The following is a 24,214-nucleotide window of genomic DNA, read 5'->3' on the forward strand; positions in this document are numbered from 1 at the left end:
AGTATAGGACACCAAGTTCAAAAGCAAGCTTGAGGGTAAAAAAAGCCAGTGGTGGTGCAAAGATATTCAATCTTTCAGTGAAATAGCAATCTGCACTATTTTAATAAATTAGAGATCTTTCATTCTGGTAGATGCATGATAGTACCTGATAGATCACACACTATATGTCTGCAATAGTGATTCTTCTGAGACTACTACACCTGTGATCCTATTTGAACTTACATTGTATAGCCATTTTTGTGACAAATGCGCTTACTTGTTGATAAAGGATAGAAGTGAGGAAATAATAAACAATTTATGCCAGATGAAACTTTCACAGAATGTAAAATCTGCTGAGGAAGCTTGACAAAACAAAACATTCCAGATGTATAAAGCTGTTTCTTACGCAGTCTTCAATGATAATTGGGTTTATAATCTGCAAAAGTATGTAAATGAAGAGAAATAAAACCTCAATACAAACACTTGTTGCTGTGAGGTCACAGTAAACTACACTAGTGCTTAATGGGCAACACATAATCCTGGGATGTCTTCACAAAGAGAACTTTTATTTACACCATCCACTTCACATATAATTTCATTTCTGCATTTGTTTAAATTATGCCCAAAAACTGCAAACCTGGAACCTTGTAGAATCATGTCACTATCTTTGGAATGTAATGACATTTATGTTTTAACCCCCTCCCTGAATTTTCATAAAAAAGTATTAAGATCTTTGTTACTTTGTTTCTGTTTATAACTTTTCTAAACTGCTGTACAGCAAGGTGCGTGTATCTGAGCCATCACTGTGTATTAGACAGCAAAACTCAAAAATGGCTCACACACACTTGAAAGTAATTTGAGATTTCTCAAAGCAGAACGTATGCCGTTAGTTATACAAATATAGTTTAACTAAAACTGTCTACACTGCATGATTACTGAAATCAAATTAAAATATCACCTTTTCAAAAGCTTTCTTCTGCTATTTCCTAACATACATGGCTGAAGCTGTATTGAGCAAGGAAACAGCATTCTTAATTCTGCTGTCATTTAATGTATTTCTGGGAACCAGTGTGCTCATTTGGAAGTAAGTGCATTAGAAAAAGAAGAAGAAGAAGAAATTATGCAACAGCACTCTAGAGCAACATAACCACGATGGCCTAGCTAAACTTAGCAAAAAGTGGTTCTGCTGATAAAAATTAACAACATATTCTACATGAAGCGGCTATGCAAGCGGGGGGAGGGGGGATACATCAAAACTTAATTGTTACCCGACAAACATCCAGGGGGAAGAAACCCACACCTCACCCAACTTGCTTGTTACACTATCTGTTGTTGCTATTTACCAGACTATTTTGGCAATTGCATATCTAGGATACGGAACTGTTGCACAACCAGTTAAGAGGTTTCTTGTTCAGAGAATAAAAAACATGATTGTGACAAATCTCTGCAAGGGATTAAAGTAAAGAAGGTACATAAAGGAAAAAAGAAACATGCTTACCGGATAATTTGGCACAGGCTGGATGGTGAGGAGGATGGGGTTCTTCCGTGGTTATTGGTTAAAAGTCTCAGTCAGCATCTCTTCAAAACTTCAATACCACTTGACACTAACTTTGCTGTTTTCTAACAATTGAGGACAGAAAAATAGTTGCCCTCCATATATGAAAGGTTATGAACCACATTACCTCCAAACCAATGTCGTTACAATCTACCATGTTATATCTGACTAGTCATAAGTTCACAACAGGATTTGTGTATAATCCACAATGATTAAAATGTTGCACATTACACATAGTTATAATCTTTCTGATACTTTACCTACCAACAGCAATGTAAATGAAAATTTTCTTTACAACAAAAGGAGTTAAGTACCATTAATGTCCAACCAGTGAATAATGCCTACACTGCCCACCCAACTCTCGACCTGAGATTTCATATTAAGGCAGACAGATAACCACACATAGCTCCCACACATTGATAAGCATTTAGTTTTTTCTATGTACAGATATTAATTTATCATACATGACATGTATCTCAAAATTTCCTAATATGTGAGGATTACATCAAATACAATTAATAGAAATTTGAGTATGGAAAAAACCAACAAAATATGTTGAGACCTCCACTCATATCAAGGGGAAAAATAGTTACATTTAACTGTCATTTCTTTGAGGGGAGGAAAAGAACAATTTTTCTGATTATCATTTGCAAGTGTTCACCTCTAATCATTTAAGTTTCACTTTAGTTTCCTACCTGCCTTTGGTACATGAAGCGCCACCGCCTAACAATTCTTCAGTGTCACTGTATGATTTCTGCTCACAAATATAGGCCGTTTAATGCCAAACACAAGATGCAGTTATACTTTGTAAAGAATGAGGTGACTACTTGCTTTCTACATAATGTCCACTTTCCAGATGGGGACAGTTTATGTAATATTTCTTTTCACTAAATTTCTTAATAGAAAGAAAGAAATAATGATTAATTTAGCAAGTACAAATTATTGTACCACAACGTGCAGCAGTTGTGATCGAATACTGACACTAACCACTTTTCCTACTTACATCATGCCATAAAGTTTACGGTAGTGACCACCATTTTAAAGTATATTTCTAGAACTTTGCACTATTTAAGAGTAAACTTAAACTGAAATGGTAACTATCACCAAACTTCCACTTAAATTGGGATCAATACCTTGACCACATAACAGAATAATAATAAGAATACAAGAAGGGAGTCCGTAGTTCTAGTTGTAGTCTGACACCTAATATGGACTACTACTATTTCTAAGCAGAGACTAGAAAGAAAGAGAGGGGGAGAGGGGGGGAGGGGGGGAGAGAGAGAGAGAGAGAGAGAGAGAGAGAGAGAGAGAGAGAGAGAGAGAGAGAGAGAGGTGTTAACTCTGAAGTTTGATTACAAATTGTAAGATTAGTTTAATATCTCTGGGAACACATGGTTGAAAATTAAAACAGAAAAGAAAGCCTTCTGACCAATAAACATGTGTTTTTGTTGTATTTTATTCATTAACTTTACAATTCTCAGTCACAATCTTCTGAATAATGTCTACAGTCAAATAAGAAAAGTTGTACAACAAATGACATTACAATATGTAAACGGTTTATATTCTGTCTCCACGATGTGATAAAGCAAATGAATCCAAGAAAATCTTCACAAATCATCTATGACAAAGTTGTACTGATATGTTCTCATCATACGCTTGCCAAAATGACAAAACTCTAAGAAATTCCTTTAATAAAAAGCAAATAAGGCAACTGGATTGAGAGAAATTTACTATAAAATCTGAGAAAATTACGCGAAAGAAGGTACAATCTTTGAAAATGCTATCACAATAAAAAACACACAATATTGTCACTAATGTTTTAACATAGGAAAGCAAAATTCTGGCAATACAGTACAGATTATCGTCTCACAAAAATGTGGCTCGACACTATTTTGTTTCAAAAATGAGTGATATTTCTTGATCCCTCAATAAACATTTATGAATTATATATTATCAGTCCACGTAAAAATAAACTGTATAATGTAGTTGTCCCATGATCCATAAGAATTGAGGAAAACATATTGATCACTAACATAAAAATATCCAAGAGGAAATTCAGTTACTTGAAAATATCTCCAACAGAAAATACATATCAAAAATTAGGAAGTCTTACGATTTTGGCTACGCCAATACAGAATATAAAAACACACGTCACTCAACACAAAGTACTTACTTGGCATCAAAAAAGTCTAAAATATGGGAGTTATAGGTGATGCATATTAAAAAATGTCACTAACAGTTGGATGAAATGACAGATAATAACCTAATGTGTGAATATTGTTTTAGTGGAGATCTAATTATGTTGTTGTTGCCTACCACTCCATCTAATACAACAACCATGTCTGTTCTATTACAAATATCTTCAGAACTAAGATAAGCTGTCCAGAAAATAAAATTTCACCTTCTCGAAGAGGATGAACTACAAGACTAAGGTGCGAACAAACCTCTGTAAATGAAACATTTCACAAGATGTTTAAAATATGTTAATTCCCATCTTTAGAAGGAAAGCCAGAACTTTCACCAGTAAATACAATGAAGCAGGGAAAGACAGAAGGAAAATTTGAGAAGTAATAGCATACGTGAATTTAATCGACAGAGCAGCAGTAGTGTACTTGTGTCTGACGAGTCAGAATATTGCGTAACACTTACAGAGAAATGGAAACAAATGGCGTCTCGTGTACTTATAAGAGAACTGTCCTGTCTCCTGTGGCCAAATAGAGAGGTTACAGAAAAAAAAAAATTTCAATAACAGTACCGAACAGACACGAGTAATCAGTATAACTAGTAACACTGTCATTTTCTGACGACGTCCCACGGCGAAACGATGTGTCGAGACGCCGGTGACGTCCCTGTCGCAGGCACTCGCCTAGTAGGGAGCAAACTTGCTGCGCTCCGTCTTCATCTTGCCGGAATCCTGGCCAACTCCTTGGCCCGAGGCGGGACTGCGCAGACGTGGGGCGTACGGCTTGTGCGCACCACCCCCTGTTCCCGCGCCACCACCCGACGTGCGGTGAACCCCGGTAGTGCGGACAGGTGCGCCCCCACCGGCGCCACCTCCTCCGAGGAGCTCAGTCAGGCCTCCGAGGGCCGTGAGTGAAGAGAGAGCATTGAGTGCACCCGGCTTCGAGAGCAGCTGTGCCAGTGGAATGGCCGAAGCCAGAGGCGACACGCCGCTGCCGGGTGCCCCACCTGCTCCCCCTGCACCACCGCCGCCGGTAGGACCACCCGCACCCGCACCACCAGGGTTGGAGCCAGGATTTTGGGCTTCAAGGTTAGCTTTCTGCAGTTCAACACTGGTGGGAGAAACAGAAGAGAGAGACACTGGAGATATTGGTACCAGGTATTCGGTGTGATAGGAATGGCAGAAAAACACAGGCCTTTTCTCCTTAACCTGTCAGAGCCCAGCTAGGCCGTCAAAGCTAATCTCGAAATCTGCAGAAATAAAAGTTTCCACTGCAGATAATACTGAGCCAGCTACTTATTTACAATGGTGCAATCCAAAAGTCACCTATGCGTTACAATTAATAGAACCGGAAATGAGAAAACCGACACACTTTGCACAGTTCTGCAGAAAGTTCGATTTCATTTACTAACAAATTGGCTGTACAGCACCAGGAAGCCAAATCTTTTAATGTCCTGTGAAAATAATATATTTGACAATGAACATTTAAACAATAAGTGCTTTAAAATTTAACTAAAATTCTCCTCTGATCGAAAGTTAACTGTTCCGAGAATTTTTTGTAGATCAGTTGCACTTTTAATTATCCCACCACTATGTCTCCCACAGCAAAATAATTGACAACCGATTACATATTCTTTAAGACACAACCCCACCACCACTACCTCACTTTGCATACACTCACTCGGATAAATCAAAGATAATGTCAGTCTTATGACATTTTGTCTAGTAATGAAACTAATATGTAAAAATCATTCAAGTATGCACTATAATGTGAGTTGAAACATAATGGCCTCTAATTTTTGACCATAACGTGGTACACAGCCATCATCTGGTATAATTTCCTGTGGGCTTGTACCACACTGATACACCTACGCACCAAATGAGGAGAAAAAAGGGAGGATAAGAATTTATTTTGAATCACTTTATAGGACTATGGCAACTGGCAAATGAGAAGGGAATTGCATCTGTTTTATAGCTGTATACAGCCAGACTGCAGGATCATTTCGTATGGGATAATGGGAAAGAATAAGCACGTCTGATTCTCCCCATCACACTAAGGAAAAGGTTGCTGGCATATTTAGGTGCGGGGAAAAGTAACTGACGGCATTGTGTTGTTTCACACTGGGCTTTAAATGGTTAAAAAGAGAATGAAAAAATGAAAGAAATCAATTAAAAGAAACATACATGGTGATTCCAGCCAGCTGCTTCTCTGCTTACAGCCTGAAAATACTGCCAATGTGGCATAAAATAAAATAAAAACTGCAGTTATATGCAGGCATCTCTGAGTATTTCTTGAAGTTGAAAATTTTAATGAAAGTACTGGACTCATTTGCTGCTGATAAATTACAATGATGAGTCCTAAATGTATAATTACTGGCAGTGGTCTTGCTAGCAAAAACAAATTGCCTCAGAAAATGAGTAATGAGTTCTGTCTTTCAATGAGTGCGAACTTGGAAGCAACTAGCTGGAGACTGGGAAATAAAAACAGTAACTGAAGCTGTTGGATATACGTGCACCACATGGAGATGCTATTAATACAAGTGTAGTGGCTTATGTGCCATGTAAGAGAACTAGAGATTTATTTTTCTAAAAAATCAAAATAGCACAGTAATCAGCCACAGTCATGTTTTTACCATAATAGGGACTGAATATCACCACTTAAAATGCACAACCTGTAATTGTAGCTGTTAACAGTGGCTTACAACAATCAACAACACTAATAAACAAACAAAATTTAACAAAAATAAAAGGTCCAATGACCGAAAAATGTAGAAGCTGCAGAAAGCACTTTTAAGTGGCGATCACTCAGAAATGTTTGATATATAGGGATTTATAAACTTATGGACTTAATTATAATGCTGGATATCATGAAGTGACATATGTTATACAGAACGGGAGTACAGCTCTTAGTGACATTCATGCCTTGATACAAATCATTAGGCACTGAAAGTCAACTGTTTCAAGTCCTTTCATATAAAAAGAAAGAACGAAAAAGAAAGAACGAAAAAGGGGGAAATGTTAAAACATAAAATTAGGCAGCTTTTCAATAATGTTTTTCAATTATTGCTCTTTACACATTGCTGGACAAACAAGAAAATTCTAATGAGGTCAATAGTAAGAGAACAATAGAATTTGAAGGAGGTGCTTTGCAAGCTAACTCTACAGGAATGCTGAATTTCCATTTCAACCAAAGTCCATGTAATAGGAATTCCAGCTGTACAAACTGACTGGGACATAGTCTTAGTTAATACAGTCCTAGTCAGTCTTAGTTAATAATGCAATAATATAATCTGTAGTGCAGAGAAGTAGGAGAAGAAATTGAAGCTCGGATAAGAGTTCATAACTTTTCCTCAGAAACAATTATTTCAAATATTTCTGCTAAGCCCATTTGAGCTTTACATGCTATTGATCACATATGAACACTGCATGTTTGAAATTCTGCACCGTATGAAGCAGAAAGGCTAGTGGAAATTACAGGTGGATGTACATCTTGAAGTAATGCTTACGAAATGAAAAACCCACAAACTTTTAGGCAAACAGCCAGTATTTCACCACAAGTAATAACAGAAAAAACTGACAGCCCACTGTGAAATTGTTTGACAGGTCTTTAGCTGGGCATCAATAGTATGTGGAAAGGTGTAGGTGTGTGTGTGTGTGTGTGTGTGTGTGTGTGTGTGTGTGTGTGTGTGTGTGTGTGTGTGTGTGAGAGAGAGAGAGAGAGAGAGAGAGAGAGAGAGAGAGGATATTTACTCTAACTTCCATCACAGGGAATCCGTTGGAATGGCTGTTCTCATTTTGGTATCGGGCAAACAGGCAGGAACAAATTTCTGTGAAGGAAAAAAATGCAGAAAAGAGATGAAGGACCTGGACATAAAAGAGAGGTAAGAAAAATGGTGGCGGCTCATCCGTGGGCAGATTTCCTCTCTGATGCGATGTCTTCTCCAGTTGAGAACCTGTTACCTGCTATACTATGAACAGCTAACAAGGAACAAAACATGCAAAAATGTGCATAATAATACAAAAGTTAGAAACACACATCTGGGCAAATGGCAACTGACAACAGGTTTACGAAACAATAAACAAGCCAACGAAGACCTTAGAGGCAGCAGCACAGGGCAAGAAAACTGAAGGAATAACATCTAGTGCAGAACACAATCACAACCAGGCTGCTGGTTCATAATGTTCAGAAATAAGCCTACAAGTTAAGTAGTTTTAGCATGACAACATTAAAACATAGTAACTGAGAAAATAATCGATTACCTCTTTTCTTCAGTCAAGAGGAACCATCGACACATACAAAAACACAGGTTTTCTTTAAGTTATTTTTCCTGTTTTATTTTTGTATGTATGGAACAAGAAAACCAGTAAAGTGTGTAAATTTTCATTAGGGCCTTAGCAGGCATGTAACAATTTGTTAAGAGTCTGTAGCACCCGAGATACAAAACAATAAAATTTTAACCGTCAGCAGAAAGTTAAAAAGAAAACTTGCAGCCAAATGCTCTTGTGAAAACTGCACTCTGATGTTATTTCACTGTATACCTCGAGAACACCAAACAGAAATTCACTATCTGTGGAGAGAAAATTATGTGACTCTCCCTACCTCATGTTGATCAGGTACTGCGCCAGTGCGACGGAGTCTGGATTGCCTGTGATTGTTATGGTCCTATCAGTTGGCCCACCTTCACGTTCCTCACAATTTGAGATGCGGATCATAGCACCACTAATTTGCCTGCATAAGAACAAGAAGGAGCATCTATTACAACAAACAGCACTCAGTTGGCTTGAAAATTCACATATAATACATATGACATACAGAGGGAATGTGAAAATAATCCATTTCTGATTGGGCTGTCTGTGAAAGCCTCATCTGCCGATTGACTTAAAGAATCAAGCCAAATGGGGAAACTTGAGCAAAATCAAGGACCTACTGGTAAGATGGCCCCAATTATACTTGAGTATACTCAATTGAGCTTTCTCTATTTTTGTATCCAGGAATATGTATGTTTAACATATTTGTTGCATCTATGGATGTATGTAGGTTATCATGAATTTCAGCACATTTCATAACTAAAGTTACGTAGTTGCACATTTCAAGTTTCGTAATCTGGAAAGTGAAAAATGAATGTTTTGTCAACTATAAATGAACTAACAAAGTCACTCTTTCAAGAAATGGTGAGCCTTTACCTACATTCTTTTGTATCAATTCCATGTTTATACATATGGTCAATTTTTTATGTTCGCCTGTGACAAACACTTCTGCAACAGCTACATGGCCAAAACATTAATTCAGGAAACTCCACCCTTTCCCCATTTCGTCCATTGTAACTAACCGAAAAATTCCAAAGTGAAGTAGACCCGCTCAATTATTTGTACTATCAGTAACTAGTAGTTATTCTGTTCTGTGCATACACAAACAAAAACTGTGCTGAACCACTCATCAGAAGCTACAGGAAGGAGGCAGTCATGTCGTGTGTACTGTAAATCTTACATAGATACATTGGTTTATTCTTTTTTCTGTAATACATCAAAAAATTTGCACCTAACTGCATTCACACACAGTTGGGGTACACTGTACACTTGCACACTTCCAAACAGCGACTTTTGTTTTCAGCCCAACATTAATGCAATATTAATATTTGCACCTGTGCATGTTTAGAGTATTCATTAAACAAAACTTTATTTCAATTGTAATCTTTAGAACAATGTCACACTCACCTAATCTCTGCAATCTTTGTGCCACCCTTTCCAATTATGCAACCAATCAGCTCATTTGGGACTGTCATCTCGTGGGTCTGCTGGTTAGCTCCAGGCTGTGCACGGTTCTGGTTGTTCGTGCGTAGCTGGCTTCCCGCCAAGGCGGCCAAAGCTGAATTCAAAACAACTGCTGAAGAAGTGTGGACAGAATCATTTACAGAATCAAAAATGCATTAAAACTACTGCATATGTAAGTGTGGGATGTCACATGCAGTCCCAATCACTAGTACAAATGGGCAAGCTTTCCTCCAGGTAGGTGAAGTTTATATACGGACTACGAAATTCTAATGTGCTGCATAGAACACACAAATCTGCAGAGCAGGAAATAGGAAACATTAGGTACGCAGAAATCAAATATTTAAAAATTTATATCATTTTTTTAATAATAGGACTGTTGTCTGCGATTGTGACACTGAAAACTAACATTTTCTAAGGTGTAGCTACATGACAACAAAAACACTTAGAAACTGTTCTGTACTTAATGCAGCCAAACAGTAACCATAACTGTCCCTGGTGTTTTGAAATTGCTTTCACCCTCAAGAAACTCTTCTATCAAACTAGGAAATAACAGACATCATACAACAACAGCACTAAAATTTCTACCGCAGCAATACAATGATTGCTTGCAATGTTCAGGAAAACCTGAAGGATGCCCAGTTTGCACAAAGACTTTTTTAGTCAATGCAATCTTAGGAAACATATGGCTGAGCAACAATTGATGAACAGTGTATCATTCCTTTTGAAACGAAATTACAGATACCTGCATCAAAGTTTCTATTCTGCCCCGTCAGTAAGTTGATCTGCTTGCTTAAATTTGAGGAAGCAGTGTCACAACATACACTTTCAAGAGTCTTATTAACTCAATGCAGTGTCGTTTTCATACATCAAATAACTGCTCAATTCTCTTTCCCGCTCCCCACAATGTTGTATCCTACCGAACAGCTGTCTGGATGATCAATCCTGTTACTTCAAAGGTTCAAACAATCATCACTGACTATTATTTATTAAGATGGCCACAAAGTTCTAATTTAATACACAGTTGAAACATTTGGACAGTTGAACAAGCGGGGTTTGATAAGTCTGGTAAAAAAACTCTTTTTGAGGAGTATGCACTTGGTATAGCCTCCCTCCCTCCCTCCCATCAAAAAATAGATCCTTTCAAACTCTGAAAGATTCTCACTGAGTGCAACTATCACTTCCTCATTTGATGAAAATTTCTTCCCAGTGAACCAAAGTTTGAAGTTAGGGAACAGGAAGAAGACACTTTGGCTAAGTTTTGTGAACAGGGTGGATGAGGAACTAATTCACTGTATTCATCCAAATGCAAGCTGACCATTTTTTTCCAACTTTCACACTCTAAAAATGTACCTACAGCTTAGATTTATGGGCACAGCCTAAGGAAGTTCTGAAAAATGCTGCTGGAAGTTGCCATAAACAATTATTCTGCCACAGAAGCTTGTGTGTTAGCATTTTGAATACTGAATGTCGGGGGTTGTTTGGGGGGGGGGGGGGGGGGGGGGGGACGACAAAAGCGAGGTCATCGGTCTCATCAGATTAAGTCTGCCGTGCTCTTTCAAAGGAACCATTCCGGTATTTGCCTGGAGGGACTTAGGGAAATTAAGGAAAACCTAAATCAGGATAGCCGGACGCAGGATTGAACCATCTTCCTCCCGAATGTGAGTGCAAGTGTGCTAACAACTGCACCACCTCACCCAGTACTGAATGTTAATTATCTTTTATCATGTGGGAATTTAATATTGCTAATCTTTGAATTTAGCAGGTTTTCGTAGACATAACAATAAATCTTTGTAAATACACACAATCAAAATGTACATTTTTAAGAAACTTGCAGAAGATGGCAAGTAAGCACAGTTCCATGTTTCAACAGCTCCAGCTCTGTTCAGAAGCTGTCGGCACGTCTATGTACATCAAGCCATCTCTCAATGGTGCCACTATTCGCAACATAATAATAAATTCCAATTGTGTTTAACTACGCAGTGCAGCGAGACTCTTGTCACATCACCGCTCACAGCCCACCTGTGCGTAGTTCCTATTACGGCCACTTGTATTCTAGGCAGCCATGCCAGAATTTGTGAAACACTGACATACATAGGAGATGCTGCAGTGTAGGAAATGATTCTGTATAAACAAATTATATTGTTTAGAATGTATCTAATGGAGTACCTTGTCTAACCTCTACGACAGACAATACAAATCAGCATCTTGAATATATGGATCACTCTTCACCCAGTGTATATCCTTTAAATCAAATGTGAAACTGTGTCAAGACAAAATGTAACTTTCTGGGATGAAAACCCTGTATTGCATTGAAAGAAGAAAAAAAAATACTTCAGGTGTCATTCAGGTGACATAAAAAGACTGACGTATGACTAACACATGCTGTGGTACATTCTATAAAAGAATAACTGGCCATAGTGGCCCTAGTCCCACTCGAATAATTTCGACAGATATTTTAAATTCTCATTGCTGTCAGTCCAACATAACATAAATGTCCAACAAGCTAAATTTAATTCCATGTGAATTACTACAAGTAAGTTCAACTCCCCATAAATCCCAGAGAGGTGGGATATGAGGAGCTGTATTTGATTTGACTTGTGGCTTGAAATAAGAGCACCCTGGATTCAAACTAAACCGTGTAAACACTAACTGGAGGCCAATGCGATGCCAGTGTACTTTTATGTCAACTACATCAGATTTTTCTCCAAGAACATTGTCTCAAAGCATAAATCGCAGGAAAATATGTTAGTGCAAACTCAGGTGGGGTAAAATGTTATGTGTGAGAAAGTAAAAACAGGGTTATACTGTATTACAAAAATAAGAAACGTTAAAAAACTTTAATGTTTTGATTTGAAATATTAGCAAATTGTTGTCAAAACTTTGCTCTCGAGACTGATAATGTACAAGAATCTTCTTTTTCCCCAACAAAATATGTAATCATTCCTTGCTACTGATGATGAGAATGAATATGAGACTTCGATCTAAAAGAAACTGAGTATACAGTTAATAAACGGTGAAAGTGCTACTCATTACCTTCCAATTATTTTAAGCAGGAGTTCCTGATTGAATATACATAATGCAAGTTTCAGACAAATCCTGCTCCAAGCATGTGCACTAATGCACCTGTTTGTTCAGTGCTGGTACAACAGTGTCCTCCAAGACAATGTAACCTTGCACGTGTATTAGTTCTGAAGAAGAATCATACAAAGCTAAAGAACACACTCAGTTTCTGACGTGCCTGTAGACTCAGTGCCTCAACTATATAATGAATTGTTACCTTTACTCCTTAAATTCAGTATTTTCACACTTGTTTCAGACATTAAAGGGATTATCAAATATGGATATGATGAATTACTAGCATGTAGAAGAAAAACAAACTTTTCACCTGACAACGGCATAACTAACTACTTCAAAATAATGAAACCATTTTAGCAATGCTGCAGATAATTTTAGAAAGATAATTACACAATTTGTCCCCAACATAAAGAGATTAAAGCATTCCTTGCACAGTGCAATATGAACTGTGGTGATGATCATTGCAGCTAAAATTGCTTCTGCCTTCAATATATGATGCAGAACAAATATGTTTTTGTGCCAGTTCGCTAATGGCCATGTTTTTCCATCATGCTGCCACTGAAGTGTTTCGGACATTATGTATATTCACAATGAACATATAGGAATTAATTATGGTATCAGCTAACTGAGGTACACTGCACTGAGCCCATACACACAGGCTATAGTACATCCAGTGGCATATTTTTCAACAAGGCAATTATTCCTCCACATTGTCTGTAGCATGCTGAGTCCTATTTCCATACATATAGTAACTTTATGTCAACAATATATTAATGTCAATTAAAATGAAGTGTAAGCCCAAATGCATTTACTAATTTTCAATATAATCTCTCTTTACCCTGAAGGAAAGTAGTAGTATTCTCATCCTAGTAATGGTTCTAAAAGACACAAACCATGAATCAATTCAATATGCCACCAAATAACAATATAATTTCAAGACAAGTATTCCACAGAAGGTAATTTATTAGGTTCAACGTCCTACCAATGACGTCATCACCTCCCAGATATCAAAGCATATAATTATTCCACTGGAGCAAGCTGGAATGAGAATCATTGCATTTGCATCTTACGGTAACCTTCTGAATAAAAAGGTCTGGCAATGTCTACAAATTCCTGGCATAAAAAATTATGTTACTTACCCTAATCAAATCCAGTTGATAAAACCACAATAATGTATTTTCGGACAAAAATCACGTAATGAAGTGTGTAAGAAGTAATTCTGTGATAAACAGATGTACTTTAATGACAGAGTCACCAACTATAATATTTTAGCAATGAGTTTATCAGAAAGCTAGTTCCCTGAATTTGCTGGACCGAAAGTCTGCACCAAGTTAATTTCTACTCATTTTGATTCGAGGTGATTTCAACAAATAAATGGAAGACTAGCTCTGTAGTAATTTCAATGGCTACCAAATACAATTTTTTAGGGAATTTTAAGTAATATGATTCAAAGCCAACAAATCAGCAGGGTCATTCCTTACACAGACGGTATGAACAACTATGTGGACACAATTTCTGCAATGATGCATTGTACAAAAATTCAGAGGCTCATGAAATGTTAATGAAATGGAGACAATCTCATCAATAAAAGTAGGAGCTTTACTTCCAAAATAACTCTCATGTCTATGAGTAACCATTGGAAGTACCTTATGAATATCTCGTGGCATGGAGAAGAATTTCAGTTTATTTCTTGACAGCAAAGTTTAGTAAGGATGTGCTGGAATATCAGTCTCGTACCTTAAGGTCTCCGATTTGCAACGTCATCTGTCAGTAATACACTTCCTCAGATTGCATATGTTACAGTGTATTTCATTACAGCAAACCTTTCATTGTCTTCCTGTGAATGGTCGTTGAAATCACATGTAAGCTAAAAGCTACACATTTGCAACAACCACATAACTTCACAGAAGCACAATCCAATCTTCAATGTAAATTTCATGAATGGATGGGACAGTGTACTGTGCTTGCCGTGGGTCACAAGTGGAGCAACGGACATCTCTTGGCGCGCGCGCGCGCGCACACACACACACACACACACACACACACACACACACACACACACACACTTCTACTCAGTATGTAGGTATTAAAAATGCTCCTGATGAAGTAATTGACCTCACATATGCTCTGACCACACCAATAATGGCATAAACCATACCCATACAAGCATTTTACAGAAATTGACGGAAATGAAGATAGTATCAGGAAACAACAGTAATAACACAAGAGTGCAGTAGCCAATTAGCTGGGAAATGCTACAAACTTTGAACGTAAAAGATACTATCGCGTAGACCAGCATATCAACTGCTGCAGGTAGATGCCGTGTTTCTTGACTTCTGCAAGGCATTCGATACAGTTCCCCACAGTCGTTTAATGAACAAAGTAAGAGGATATGGACTATCAGACCAATTGTGTGATTGGATTGAGGAGTTCCTAGATAACAGAACGCAGCATGTCATTCTCAATGGAGAGTCTTCCGAAGTAAGAGTGATTTCAGGTGTGCCGCAGGGGAGTGTCATAGGACTGTTGCTATTCACAATATACATAAATGACCTTGTGGATGACATCGGAAGTTCACTGAGGCTTTTTGCAGATGATTCTGTGGTATATCGAGAGGTTGGAACGATGAAAAATTGTACTGAAATGCAGGAGGATCTGCAACGAAATGACGCATGGTGCAGGGAATGGCAATTGAATCTCAATGTAGACAAGTGTAATGTGCTGCGAATACATAGAGAGAGAGAGATCCCTTATCATTTAGCTACAAAACAGCAGGTCAGCAACTGGAAGCAGTTAATTCCATAAATTATCTGGGAGTATACGTTACAAGTGACTTAAAATGGAATGATCATATAAGGTTGATCATTGGTAAAGCAGATGCCAGACAGATTCATTGGAAGAATCCTAAAGAAATGCAATCCGAAAACAAAGGAAGTAGGTTACAGTATGCTTGTTGGCCCACTGCTCGAATACTGCTCAGCAGTGTGGGATCCATACCCGATAGGGTTGATAGTAGAGAGAGAGAGAGAGAGAGAGAGAGAGAGAGAGAGAGAGAGAGAGAGAGAGAGAGAGAGAGAGGTAGGTCCAACAGAGAGCAGCGGGCTTCGTTACAGGATAATTTAGTAATCGCGAAAGTGTTACAGAGATGATAGATAAACTCCAGTGGAAGACTCTGCAGGAGAGACGCTCAGTAGCTCAGTACGAGCATTTGTTGAAGTTTCGAGAACATACCTTCACAGAAGAGTCAAGCAGTATATTGCTCCCGCCTATGTATATCTCACCAAAAGATTATGAGGATGAAACTGGAGAGATTAGAGCCCACACAGAGGCATACCGACAATTCTTCTTTCCACGAACAATACAAGACTGGAACGGAAGGGAGAACCGATAGTGGTACTCACCGTCAGGTGACTTGCGGAGTATGAATGTAGATGTAGATGTGTCTTGTTCTGGTATATTTACCTCATTCACGTGATGCAAACTATGCATTAAAGAAGTTTTTCAATATGGGACTTTAAATTTGCTGTTGACTGTTACTTTCTATAACACCTAATCACAGGAAAGTATAATCATCTAATGATGACAATTGAGGGGTTTGGTGCAAGGAGGCGGCAGCTCCACCCACTAGTTATAGAGAAATCCAACAGATGGAGCATCCTGTAATCCAGGTTTGCATGAAAACTGAATCAGCCCTGGGAGCTGCATCATTCTTCCCCCAAATGATAGCAGAAAGGATGTTATGGTACGTAGTGTACACATTGCACATTCTGTGTGAGGAATATTTTTAACAGGTTTACAATCTGTTTTGTGACTTCATCTTTTGATTTCACAGTTTTTGTCAATATGAATCGGGAGAGGAAGGACTGTTTAATTGTGACTCTTGAGAAAAGTACAAGGCAGGTGAAAATGAGACATCTATCTATTCAGAAGATGATTCCAGTGGTCCCTTCAACCCCACAAACCAACCAATCGAAGATTCCAGAAGCAAAGATACAGATGTTGGACCAATGAAGAGGAAAAAAGGATCGCACAAGTAACAATGGGAACAGACATACGAAAACAGCAAAAGGTTGATGGAAAGCAGCACAATAGCACTAGTGGAAAAAACATGCCTTGCTGGACTACAGGTAATAATTGCAGTTGCAAATTCCAAGCAGTTTACTGAATTCGACATCGACGCACAGTGTCGTATTATTAATGCTTTTAATGGCTTGACGAGTAATTGTACCCAACATGTGTATTTGGCTGGTTGCGTTAAAGGTTTTCCTGTTAAAAGAAATAGGCCAAAAAGTGGAACAGGAAAGCCCTGGGCAAAGCCCTGGGCATTTTCAAATTTTTATACTGTGAGTGGTGAGAGTAATGCAAGAGTCTGTAAAACAGTGTTTGTGTCATTGCGCTGTGTCCACAAAGAGAGTAGAAGACATCACAAAGATTTTATTTTTTTAAACGTAACCAGATGGTAAGGGAAGGCATAATACAAGACGACAATATTCCAAATGAAACTGTGCAAAAGGTTGTCACATTGACAGTTTTCCTGGGTTAGAATCAGATTACAGTTGACGAGACAATGGAAACATAATACTTGCCTGCCAACCTCACTATCAAAGAAATGCATCATTTGTACATAGATAAGCACTCTGAATCTCCAGTAGAATACGATTTTTGCTTTCGGTAGTTCAAACCACCTTCAATATAATTCGGGCATCCAAGATCACACACATTTCAAAAACATACAAAAGGAACTCAGTGCCTCTTCTGCCTCAGATGAGAGACGTAAGAAGCTCCAGGATGCCAAGCTACTTCATCAAGTTGGGTGGAATCATTTTATGAAGATATTAAAGACAAGATGGCACTTGCACACCATAATGACACCAAGATGATGTGCTTCAACTACCAACAAAATATGCCCCTCCCAAAATTTCTTCTGGGGACGCATTTCATAAATGCCAGTTGTGGGTCTGTAACTTTGCGATTTTTGTCTTTTAAGACTGGAAAACATCATTTCTACCTCTATGATGAAACCATTGGAAAAAAGACGTCCGATGAGCCAATCAGTTTTATACATATCTACATCAACCATGTTCTAACAGATGATACCAAAATACTTTTATCTATTTTCCAGTAACTGTGTGTCCCAAAATAAAATAAAAAAATCATTCGTTATTGGAGTAGCTGGTTACTTTACAAAGATTGTTCATCAATTCCCAGAACAAGGCCACAGTTTTATGCCACGCGACAAGAGCGTTTGGTAATACAGAAAAGTGTTTCTCTACCACTGGACTATTCTCACATCATCAGAAGAACCAGCCCCAAATTTCAAGTCACTGAAGTGGACCAGGTATTTAATTTCAACTTTGTTGACAAACTGAAGAACTTTTGTTTAAAGTACTCTTATGTATGATTATTGAACAAGGAAAGAAGAAATATTTAATCATTAAGTACAAAATATTCCTCTGTGAACAACCATACATCGGTGAAGGGATTATTCAACGCAGTGCGAATGTAGGGATGATTGTCTTCAATAATGTGCAAATTTGCAACCAAGGCCCTATGGTCCTCCTAACAACGGACCACCTTCATCAAGCTTGTGACTGTCTCCTCCCACTTAAAGACCGAAGACTTAATGATGTCAAAGAGCTGGCCAGAAAGTACGTTGGGGAAAACGAAATTTGGTTTTATGGCCAGTTGACATCTGATGCTTCAAACGATCCTGAGAGACTGAGGGAGAGCTAGAAGACTGAAGAAAAACTGTACATACTGATGTATTGTGTCAATAATGTTGTACTTACTTTATTAATAAATGTTTTTTAAACTGAAATATGGTTAATTATAGAGAAAATTGTGCTACAAAGCTTTTTCATTTTTAAAAAACTGACATATGGTTAATTATGGAGAAAATGGCCCTACAAAGCGTTTTTCATTCACTTTGGAGCAGATCGGAGGCAGCTCCAAAATTCGAAACTCCACTGCACGTACCTGAGTGCATACATTTGTGTCTATTCTGGTCAGTAGTATTAGATACCCCATAACTTATCACAAGGCTGATTATTTTTTGGTTTTGGTGAAAACTGAATTTTTAAACCTTTTTAAAATTTGCCACAAACTAGAAAAAGTGGAGCTGTCTCCATGCATCAAACACTTCAATTGCTTTTGACTGAAAGGAATATTTCACCACTGTGGGAAGTTCAGGAAATCCTGTAGCTCCTGTGCTGCCGTGGAAAACTACACACACAAAACACTCCACTGATGTGGAGAAAATTGAAATTTGCTGCGAGACTGAATTACTAAGATAATTATGCGCGCTTATTAATGTAAACATTGCAGACTGGTAAGGGGCTGGTGAAAGGGTATAACTGACAACAGAGTAGTTGGCTGAAACGTGCTTCCCTGAGTGGAGCTTTCCCTGCTGATGACAGCAATGAATCGTCAACACTTACACTCACCTGCTGGATTGAGGCCGCCTGTTGTGCCAGCGTTCAGGCCACCGAGTCCGAGAGCAGCCAGGCCAGCCAATGGGGAATTGCCCATCCCCATCTTCTGGAAGCATGCACATAAGGGTACTCTATCCACAGCAATGGCCCACAACCAAGTGCTTGGCCACAGGCACTTCAAAACTTACATTCTACAACTCTAGCAAAAAAAAAATACATATAAATCAAAGGAACAATTAAGCACTAGGTAACTGCAATGAAACCTGTATTTCAGTAATTCATAAAACTGAACTGCCTGTAACTGAATTACATTTCTATAGCCATGTAACTCCTCTGAGGAAATGTCAGTTTATGTTAACACTTCATAACAAATAAAACAAGAATTTACTTCAAAATGTCATATACGTTGTTACTTAGTGCTTATTATTTCCAGGCAAACAACATACATTTAGAAATCATGTGGTAAAAACTGTTTCTCTGTAGGTAATTACCCACTTCATGCATGTGAGCACATTAACAAAAATGTTACTTTCACCTTCTGCCACATAAAAAAAATCATTTTGTCTTATGTAGCAGGTATAAAGTATTATGAGAACAGAAGTGTTCAATTTAGTTTGTAAACTAAGGAGTTATAAACAGTTACCAAATATGGAAGCTAAATTGAAGTACAGTTTCGTCAGTATTACGAAACAAAAGAACTTAGGAAGAGCTGTACCCTTGACAGTCTGTAAGAACTGACACGGCAGATTTTTTATGAAACAAGTATGTTGAAAATTTAATCACTGATACAATAACATCAAAAATATTAACAGGCAAATTAAGCTCAATAGCATATTTAATGTGTCTTGCTATGGCAATATGGTTCCCATTGCCCCAAACTGACTCCTGAACACATTTATAATAGAAGTATCTAAACCGTTCAATGAATGCAATTGGGGTTGGTTGTGTGATGTATTAATACACAATAAACAGTTACAATGCTCTTAAAATGGAATTAAAGTTAGAATCTCTTTGCGCCAGATTGTTCTTGGCGGCTAGGAGTGACACTACAATTTTTCAGCTTTCAGTTTCCAGGCTTACTCATCTTGGTTAGCTCATATTTTCAATAAAATGCGAGTACTGTTTTTGTATATCTTCTTAATCAAATAAGATGCAGTTGTTCCCCCCAACAGTTGGAACACATTGAAGACATACCTTTTAAAGGTCACAGTCAGTTGTCGCACATTACTAGCAAGTATTGGGTAGAGTCCGCATAGCAGGGGCTGGTGCGTAGTGACCAATTTTTGTCCGAAGCACTGGGCAATTTCATTTGTTTGTTCAGAAGGTAAGGCAAACATTGTTTGCCAACTTGCAGCCATTTGGCAATGTGCTGCACTGACAAAATCAAGGTGCACGACCTGTAATCTTCCTCAAACGATTCTACAGTACTATACAGCTTCATGACGGCGCACGCACCATTTCATTAATGGTCATAGTTATCGTGATATTTGCATGTAAGACAGACATCACAAAATTCAAAAAATTTTGCAACGAATAAATAGGGATCACAATTATGCATTTGGTGCATATTACATAATATATTGCTGTTTAAGAAATTTAGCTAACATATTGAATTTTTATTTAGCTTGAGTGAATGACACTGTCTTGAGAAAACTAATGTTAAGTAGAGCACGCGTTTTTGATCAAACATGCAAATGCCAAAAGCTAGAATGAAATATTCAGAACATTCCTCATATCTCAAATGGTTTGAGATACTGAAACAAGATTTTGAAGAATGATAGCGAGAAACTAATAGAGTAGTCTGCCATATGGTTACTAAACGGAACTTCATTATCTACCGTGTTATATCTCTAACTACAGATTTTTTCAATGGAAGAATTTATTTTTAAGGGTCATTGATAGCTGGTGAAATCTGAAATTCTATGTGATTTGGATCATCGTATGTGGAGGCATTACATTTTTTGTGCCGAGGATGTGCTTTTTTTATAAGCTACTGACCTTACTTGTCAGCTCCTTACTCAATAAACCATCGTTTCAGAATTCTCCTGCAATTGTGCCTGCACAACATGTTAGTGAAGTGAAATCATGAGAACTCCATATTTTGGCAAAAGAAGCAAATCTTAACAGGGCAACAAGAGAGATGTAGGTTTCAATCAGAATTCATCATTTGTGATGCTTCTCTGAAAGTTAGGAAACTCAACCGGTCAGGTGAAAATAAATTGTCGCTTTTGTTGAATTTTTAGCAGAAATCTTAGTTATTCAGTTTGGAATGACACTTCCTCTCCAGCATTCGGTTTCCTCTCTGGCATGCTGACCAACCCCCCCCCCCCCTCCCCCCTGTTCCACTCTTGCCCTGCGGACTGCATATCTGCAGGCCACATTATTCTGTACGCACTCTACTCATGCATATTTATACTCTGAATATATCATTTATTTCATATTATTCACATTCTCTTTCAAACTGACATTGCAAAACAAAATGGAGAAACACTGGCTCAAGCGTCTCAGTTTCCTTCAAAAAAGCTGACACATATTGTAGAGTCAATTTTCCACCAAGAATGAAATTTTACAAGAAAGGAAGAAATTTAGTTTTAACACTTTCCATTCTAATAATAGTGCTGTATTATGGACATTTTTTTAAAATCCTACGAATTGTTTCGTAGCCTTCTCTTTTAGCAACAAGCAGGACGAACACATTCATGAAGTGGGAAATCACTCTACTGTTGGTGCACGTGCACTCAAGGTTTGAAGGATTAAAATCATCCAGTTTATCATCCTACACTGTCAAATACGAGCCAAACATCAAAAAGGTACAAAAAGACATCAAGAAAAATCAACACCAATACTGTGCAAAAACAGCAAGAAAAAATGTGAAATCTCAAATAAAAAATAACCTCTGAATGTAGTCAGTAACAATAGATCACATATGCTTGGAGAAAAGGGGGGCTAACAGTATAACTCAACAACCATCCATAAATTACTTGTAATGCACATTCAAAAAATTAACACGTAAGTTCATTCACAACACACAAAACTAAATCACTGGGGAAAATACAACAACAAGAACACATAGTGAAACCAAGTACAATTTACACATCTAAGAAACTGGTTCCTTTCTGACAGTTCAAATTTCCTCTTACATAAAAACCAACCAACTTTATCTTCTGGCGTTCAAGGATGGGTCGATTGGTCGGATTGAAGAGATCTAATAAGTTAAGGAGAAGTAAGTTACATTGGCAATCAACAAATGATCTCTTTTTTCCAAGTAAAAACTTATCAACTACAAAGATTTACTACGTAAAACACTGAATGACACATGTAAATGTCCACACTTCATTTAATAATAATGGAAGACAGGTATGGTGAATAAATATGATTGTTTCTGGTATATGGCTGGTATGTATTTGGGGTGGAGCAATGGGCTATAGACAAAGACAAAATGAACTTTCAATTAAACAAATAAATAACTCATTAAGCCTTCCGCTTAGGTACCAGCCGACAACGCAAGCTTAAATGAGATTAAATGAAAGAAACAAAAAGCTGAGAATTAAATAACAATAAAAATAAATGGTCCATCAAATTCTTGATCCTATAAGAAAATATTTCTATTAACAAGACATTATCTTGCCTCCACAAGGAAAAAAATTGTTCTGTTCTAGTTCTGTGCTGAAGAAAGATTTGTTCACTACGCTTTAACAAAAGCATGGAAATGTGGCAGGAGGTAAGTAAGGAGGAAACTGTGTACTGCAATATCATTCTCTAAACCTGTGTTCTCTTCGTGGCAGTGTAGCATTTACAGTTCCCTTAATTTACCATCTGCTACATTTGAATTTAAATAGAACCTAAAAAAGTACAGATAATAAAGATAACGAAGTGAACAAATCTAACTATTACAATTAATTAACAGCCTGTATAAAACACTCAGAACAACGTTTTAACTACTGACATCATTACAACTACAGTGAACATAAACAAGTTGCTCAAAAGTGACAGGTTAGGTGAGGCTAATAAAGTGGGTGTGTAAAGTTCTGAAGTGTGGACACTTACAACATCATCAATACATGTTAACCAATATAAATCATTTCATTAATAAAACTAAAAAGATTGATCCCTGGGCCTTTACCGGGAGGGACATCCCCACATGGCAACAGTCCCCCTCCCCTGAAAGAAAAATTTAAGGAAATCTGCCATCAACAGCCGTCAATCAGCATTTCGTTTTACTGTAAACTGAGTGCCGTACAAATGTATAAGCCAAGTAATGAAAGTGATGGTGTGCGATAAAGACCACGAAAAAAAGCCATGCACAAAATGTTATATGTACAAATTTATACGAACTCTAATGAGAAATTTTGAAGGCATACATACGAGTTCAGTAAGAGGACTTATAACAAGGAAAGGTGTGGCTTCATTCTAGATATTAGGATTATGGAGGTTTCTTTGGATAAGGTAAATTCAAAGAGTGCCAGAAGAGATTAATTATCTTTGAACAATGCATGAACTCCACAGGCAATGTGAAACTATTTAAGCTAATTTCAGGTTACTTATTTCCAAGGTTCTCAACAAATGAGCTCTGTTTATTTACGAACTGTTACCAGAAAAAGAACTCTGACAAAGCTAAATAAGTGCCAAATTAAATAAAAATGGTTGCCAAAAAACATTTCCAACTTATGCATTTTGTTACTGGCACCATAAATTAAATGAATTAAAAAGCTACAAAAATTACAGATTCTTCCCCAAAAACCTAGGTATCTTCGCTTGAAGATGGAGCACAAACAGCAAGAGTGTATTAGCTAAACTAAACAGCAACTAAACCATGTACAAAATTTAACATGAAGCAAATCACCTGGAATCTCAACATAACACTAGCTTTTTTAATGTGACCTCTGTGGGTAACCTGGAAGATCCAAAGATGCAGTTCACATTCATCATGCTCCATCTTCATGCAAACACTACAGGAGAACTGAGGACATGGTTGCAATAAAACAATTTTTCCCCAACTAAACAAGCAAATATTTGCTCCAGTTCCCAGGAATTGTAACTGTGGCAGGCAATCAAACAGAAGCAGTGCACGAAGAAATTTGCTGGCATACCAGATATGCAATAGAAAGAAACAACTGCAATATTTTTATTAGAAGCACATTCATCACAATAACCACAGAAGAGAAAGTTAAGATATTCCTGGAAACTTAAGCTTAATTAGTCTACTATTCAGCAATGTAA

The 24,214-nt window shown here is 37.6% G+C and overlaps 1 protein-coding gene across 48 annotated transcripts in view; it reads right to left on the minus strand.

Annotated features, from left to right (window-relative positions):
• LOC126293318 (poly(rC)-binding protein 3) overlaps nucleotides 1–24,214 on the minus strand; it is a 559,120-nt gene that overhangs the window by 106,921 nt on the left and 427,985 nt on the right. For 12 of the 48 annotated variants that reach the window (XR_007552268.1, XR_007552267.1, XR_007552266.1 and 9 more), the window contains 3 exons: nucleotides 19,007–19,100; nucleotides 9,432–9,582; nucleotides 8,317–8,445 (listed from right to left, as the gene is read on the minus strand). Coding sequence is in view for 45 of the 48 variants with exons in the window: in XM_049986503.1 (XP_049842460.1) it covers nucleotides 8,317–8,445; nucleotides 9,432–9,582; nucleotides 19,007–19,100 (374 nt within the window). In the remaining 3 variants the exon portion in view is untranslated. Of the gene's footprint in view, nucleotides 1–2,972; nucleotides 4,828–8,316; nucleotides 8,446–9,431; nucleotides 9,583–19,006; nucleotides 19,101–24,214 lie in introns of those variants that run through there. The other 36 variants (XM_049986472.1, XM_049986467.1, XM_049986488.1 and 33 more) reach the window with 5 other exon arrangements.

Source organism: Schistocerca gregaria, chromosome 10, assembly GCF_023897955.1.
Source record: "Schistocerca gregaria isolate iqSchGreg1 chromosome 10, iqSchGreg1.2, whole genome shotgun sequence".
In the NCBI taxonomy this organism is placed as follows: Eukaryota; Metazoa; Arthropoda; class Insecta; order Orthoptera; family Acrididae; genus Schistocerca; species Schistocerca gregaria.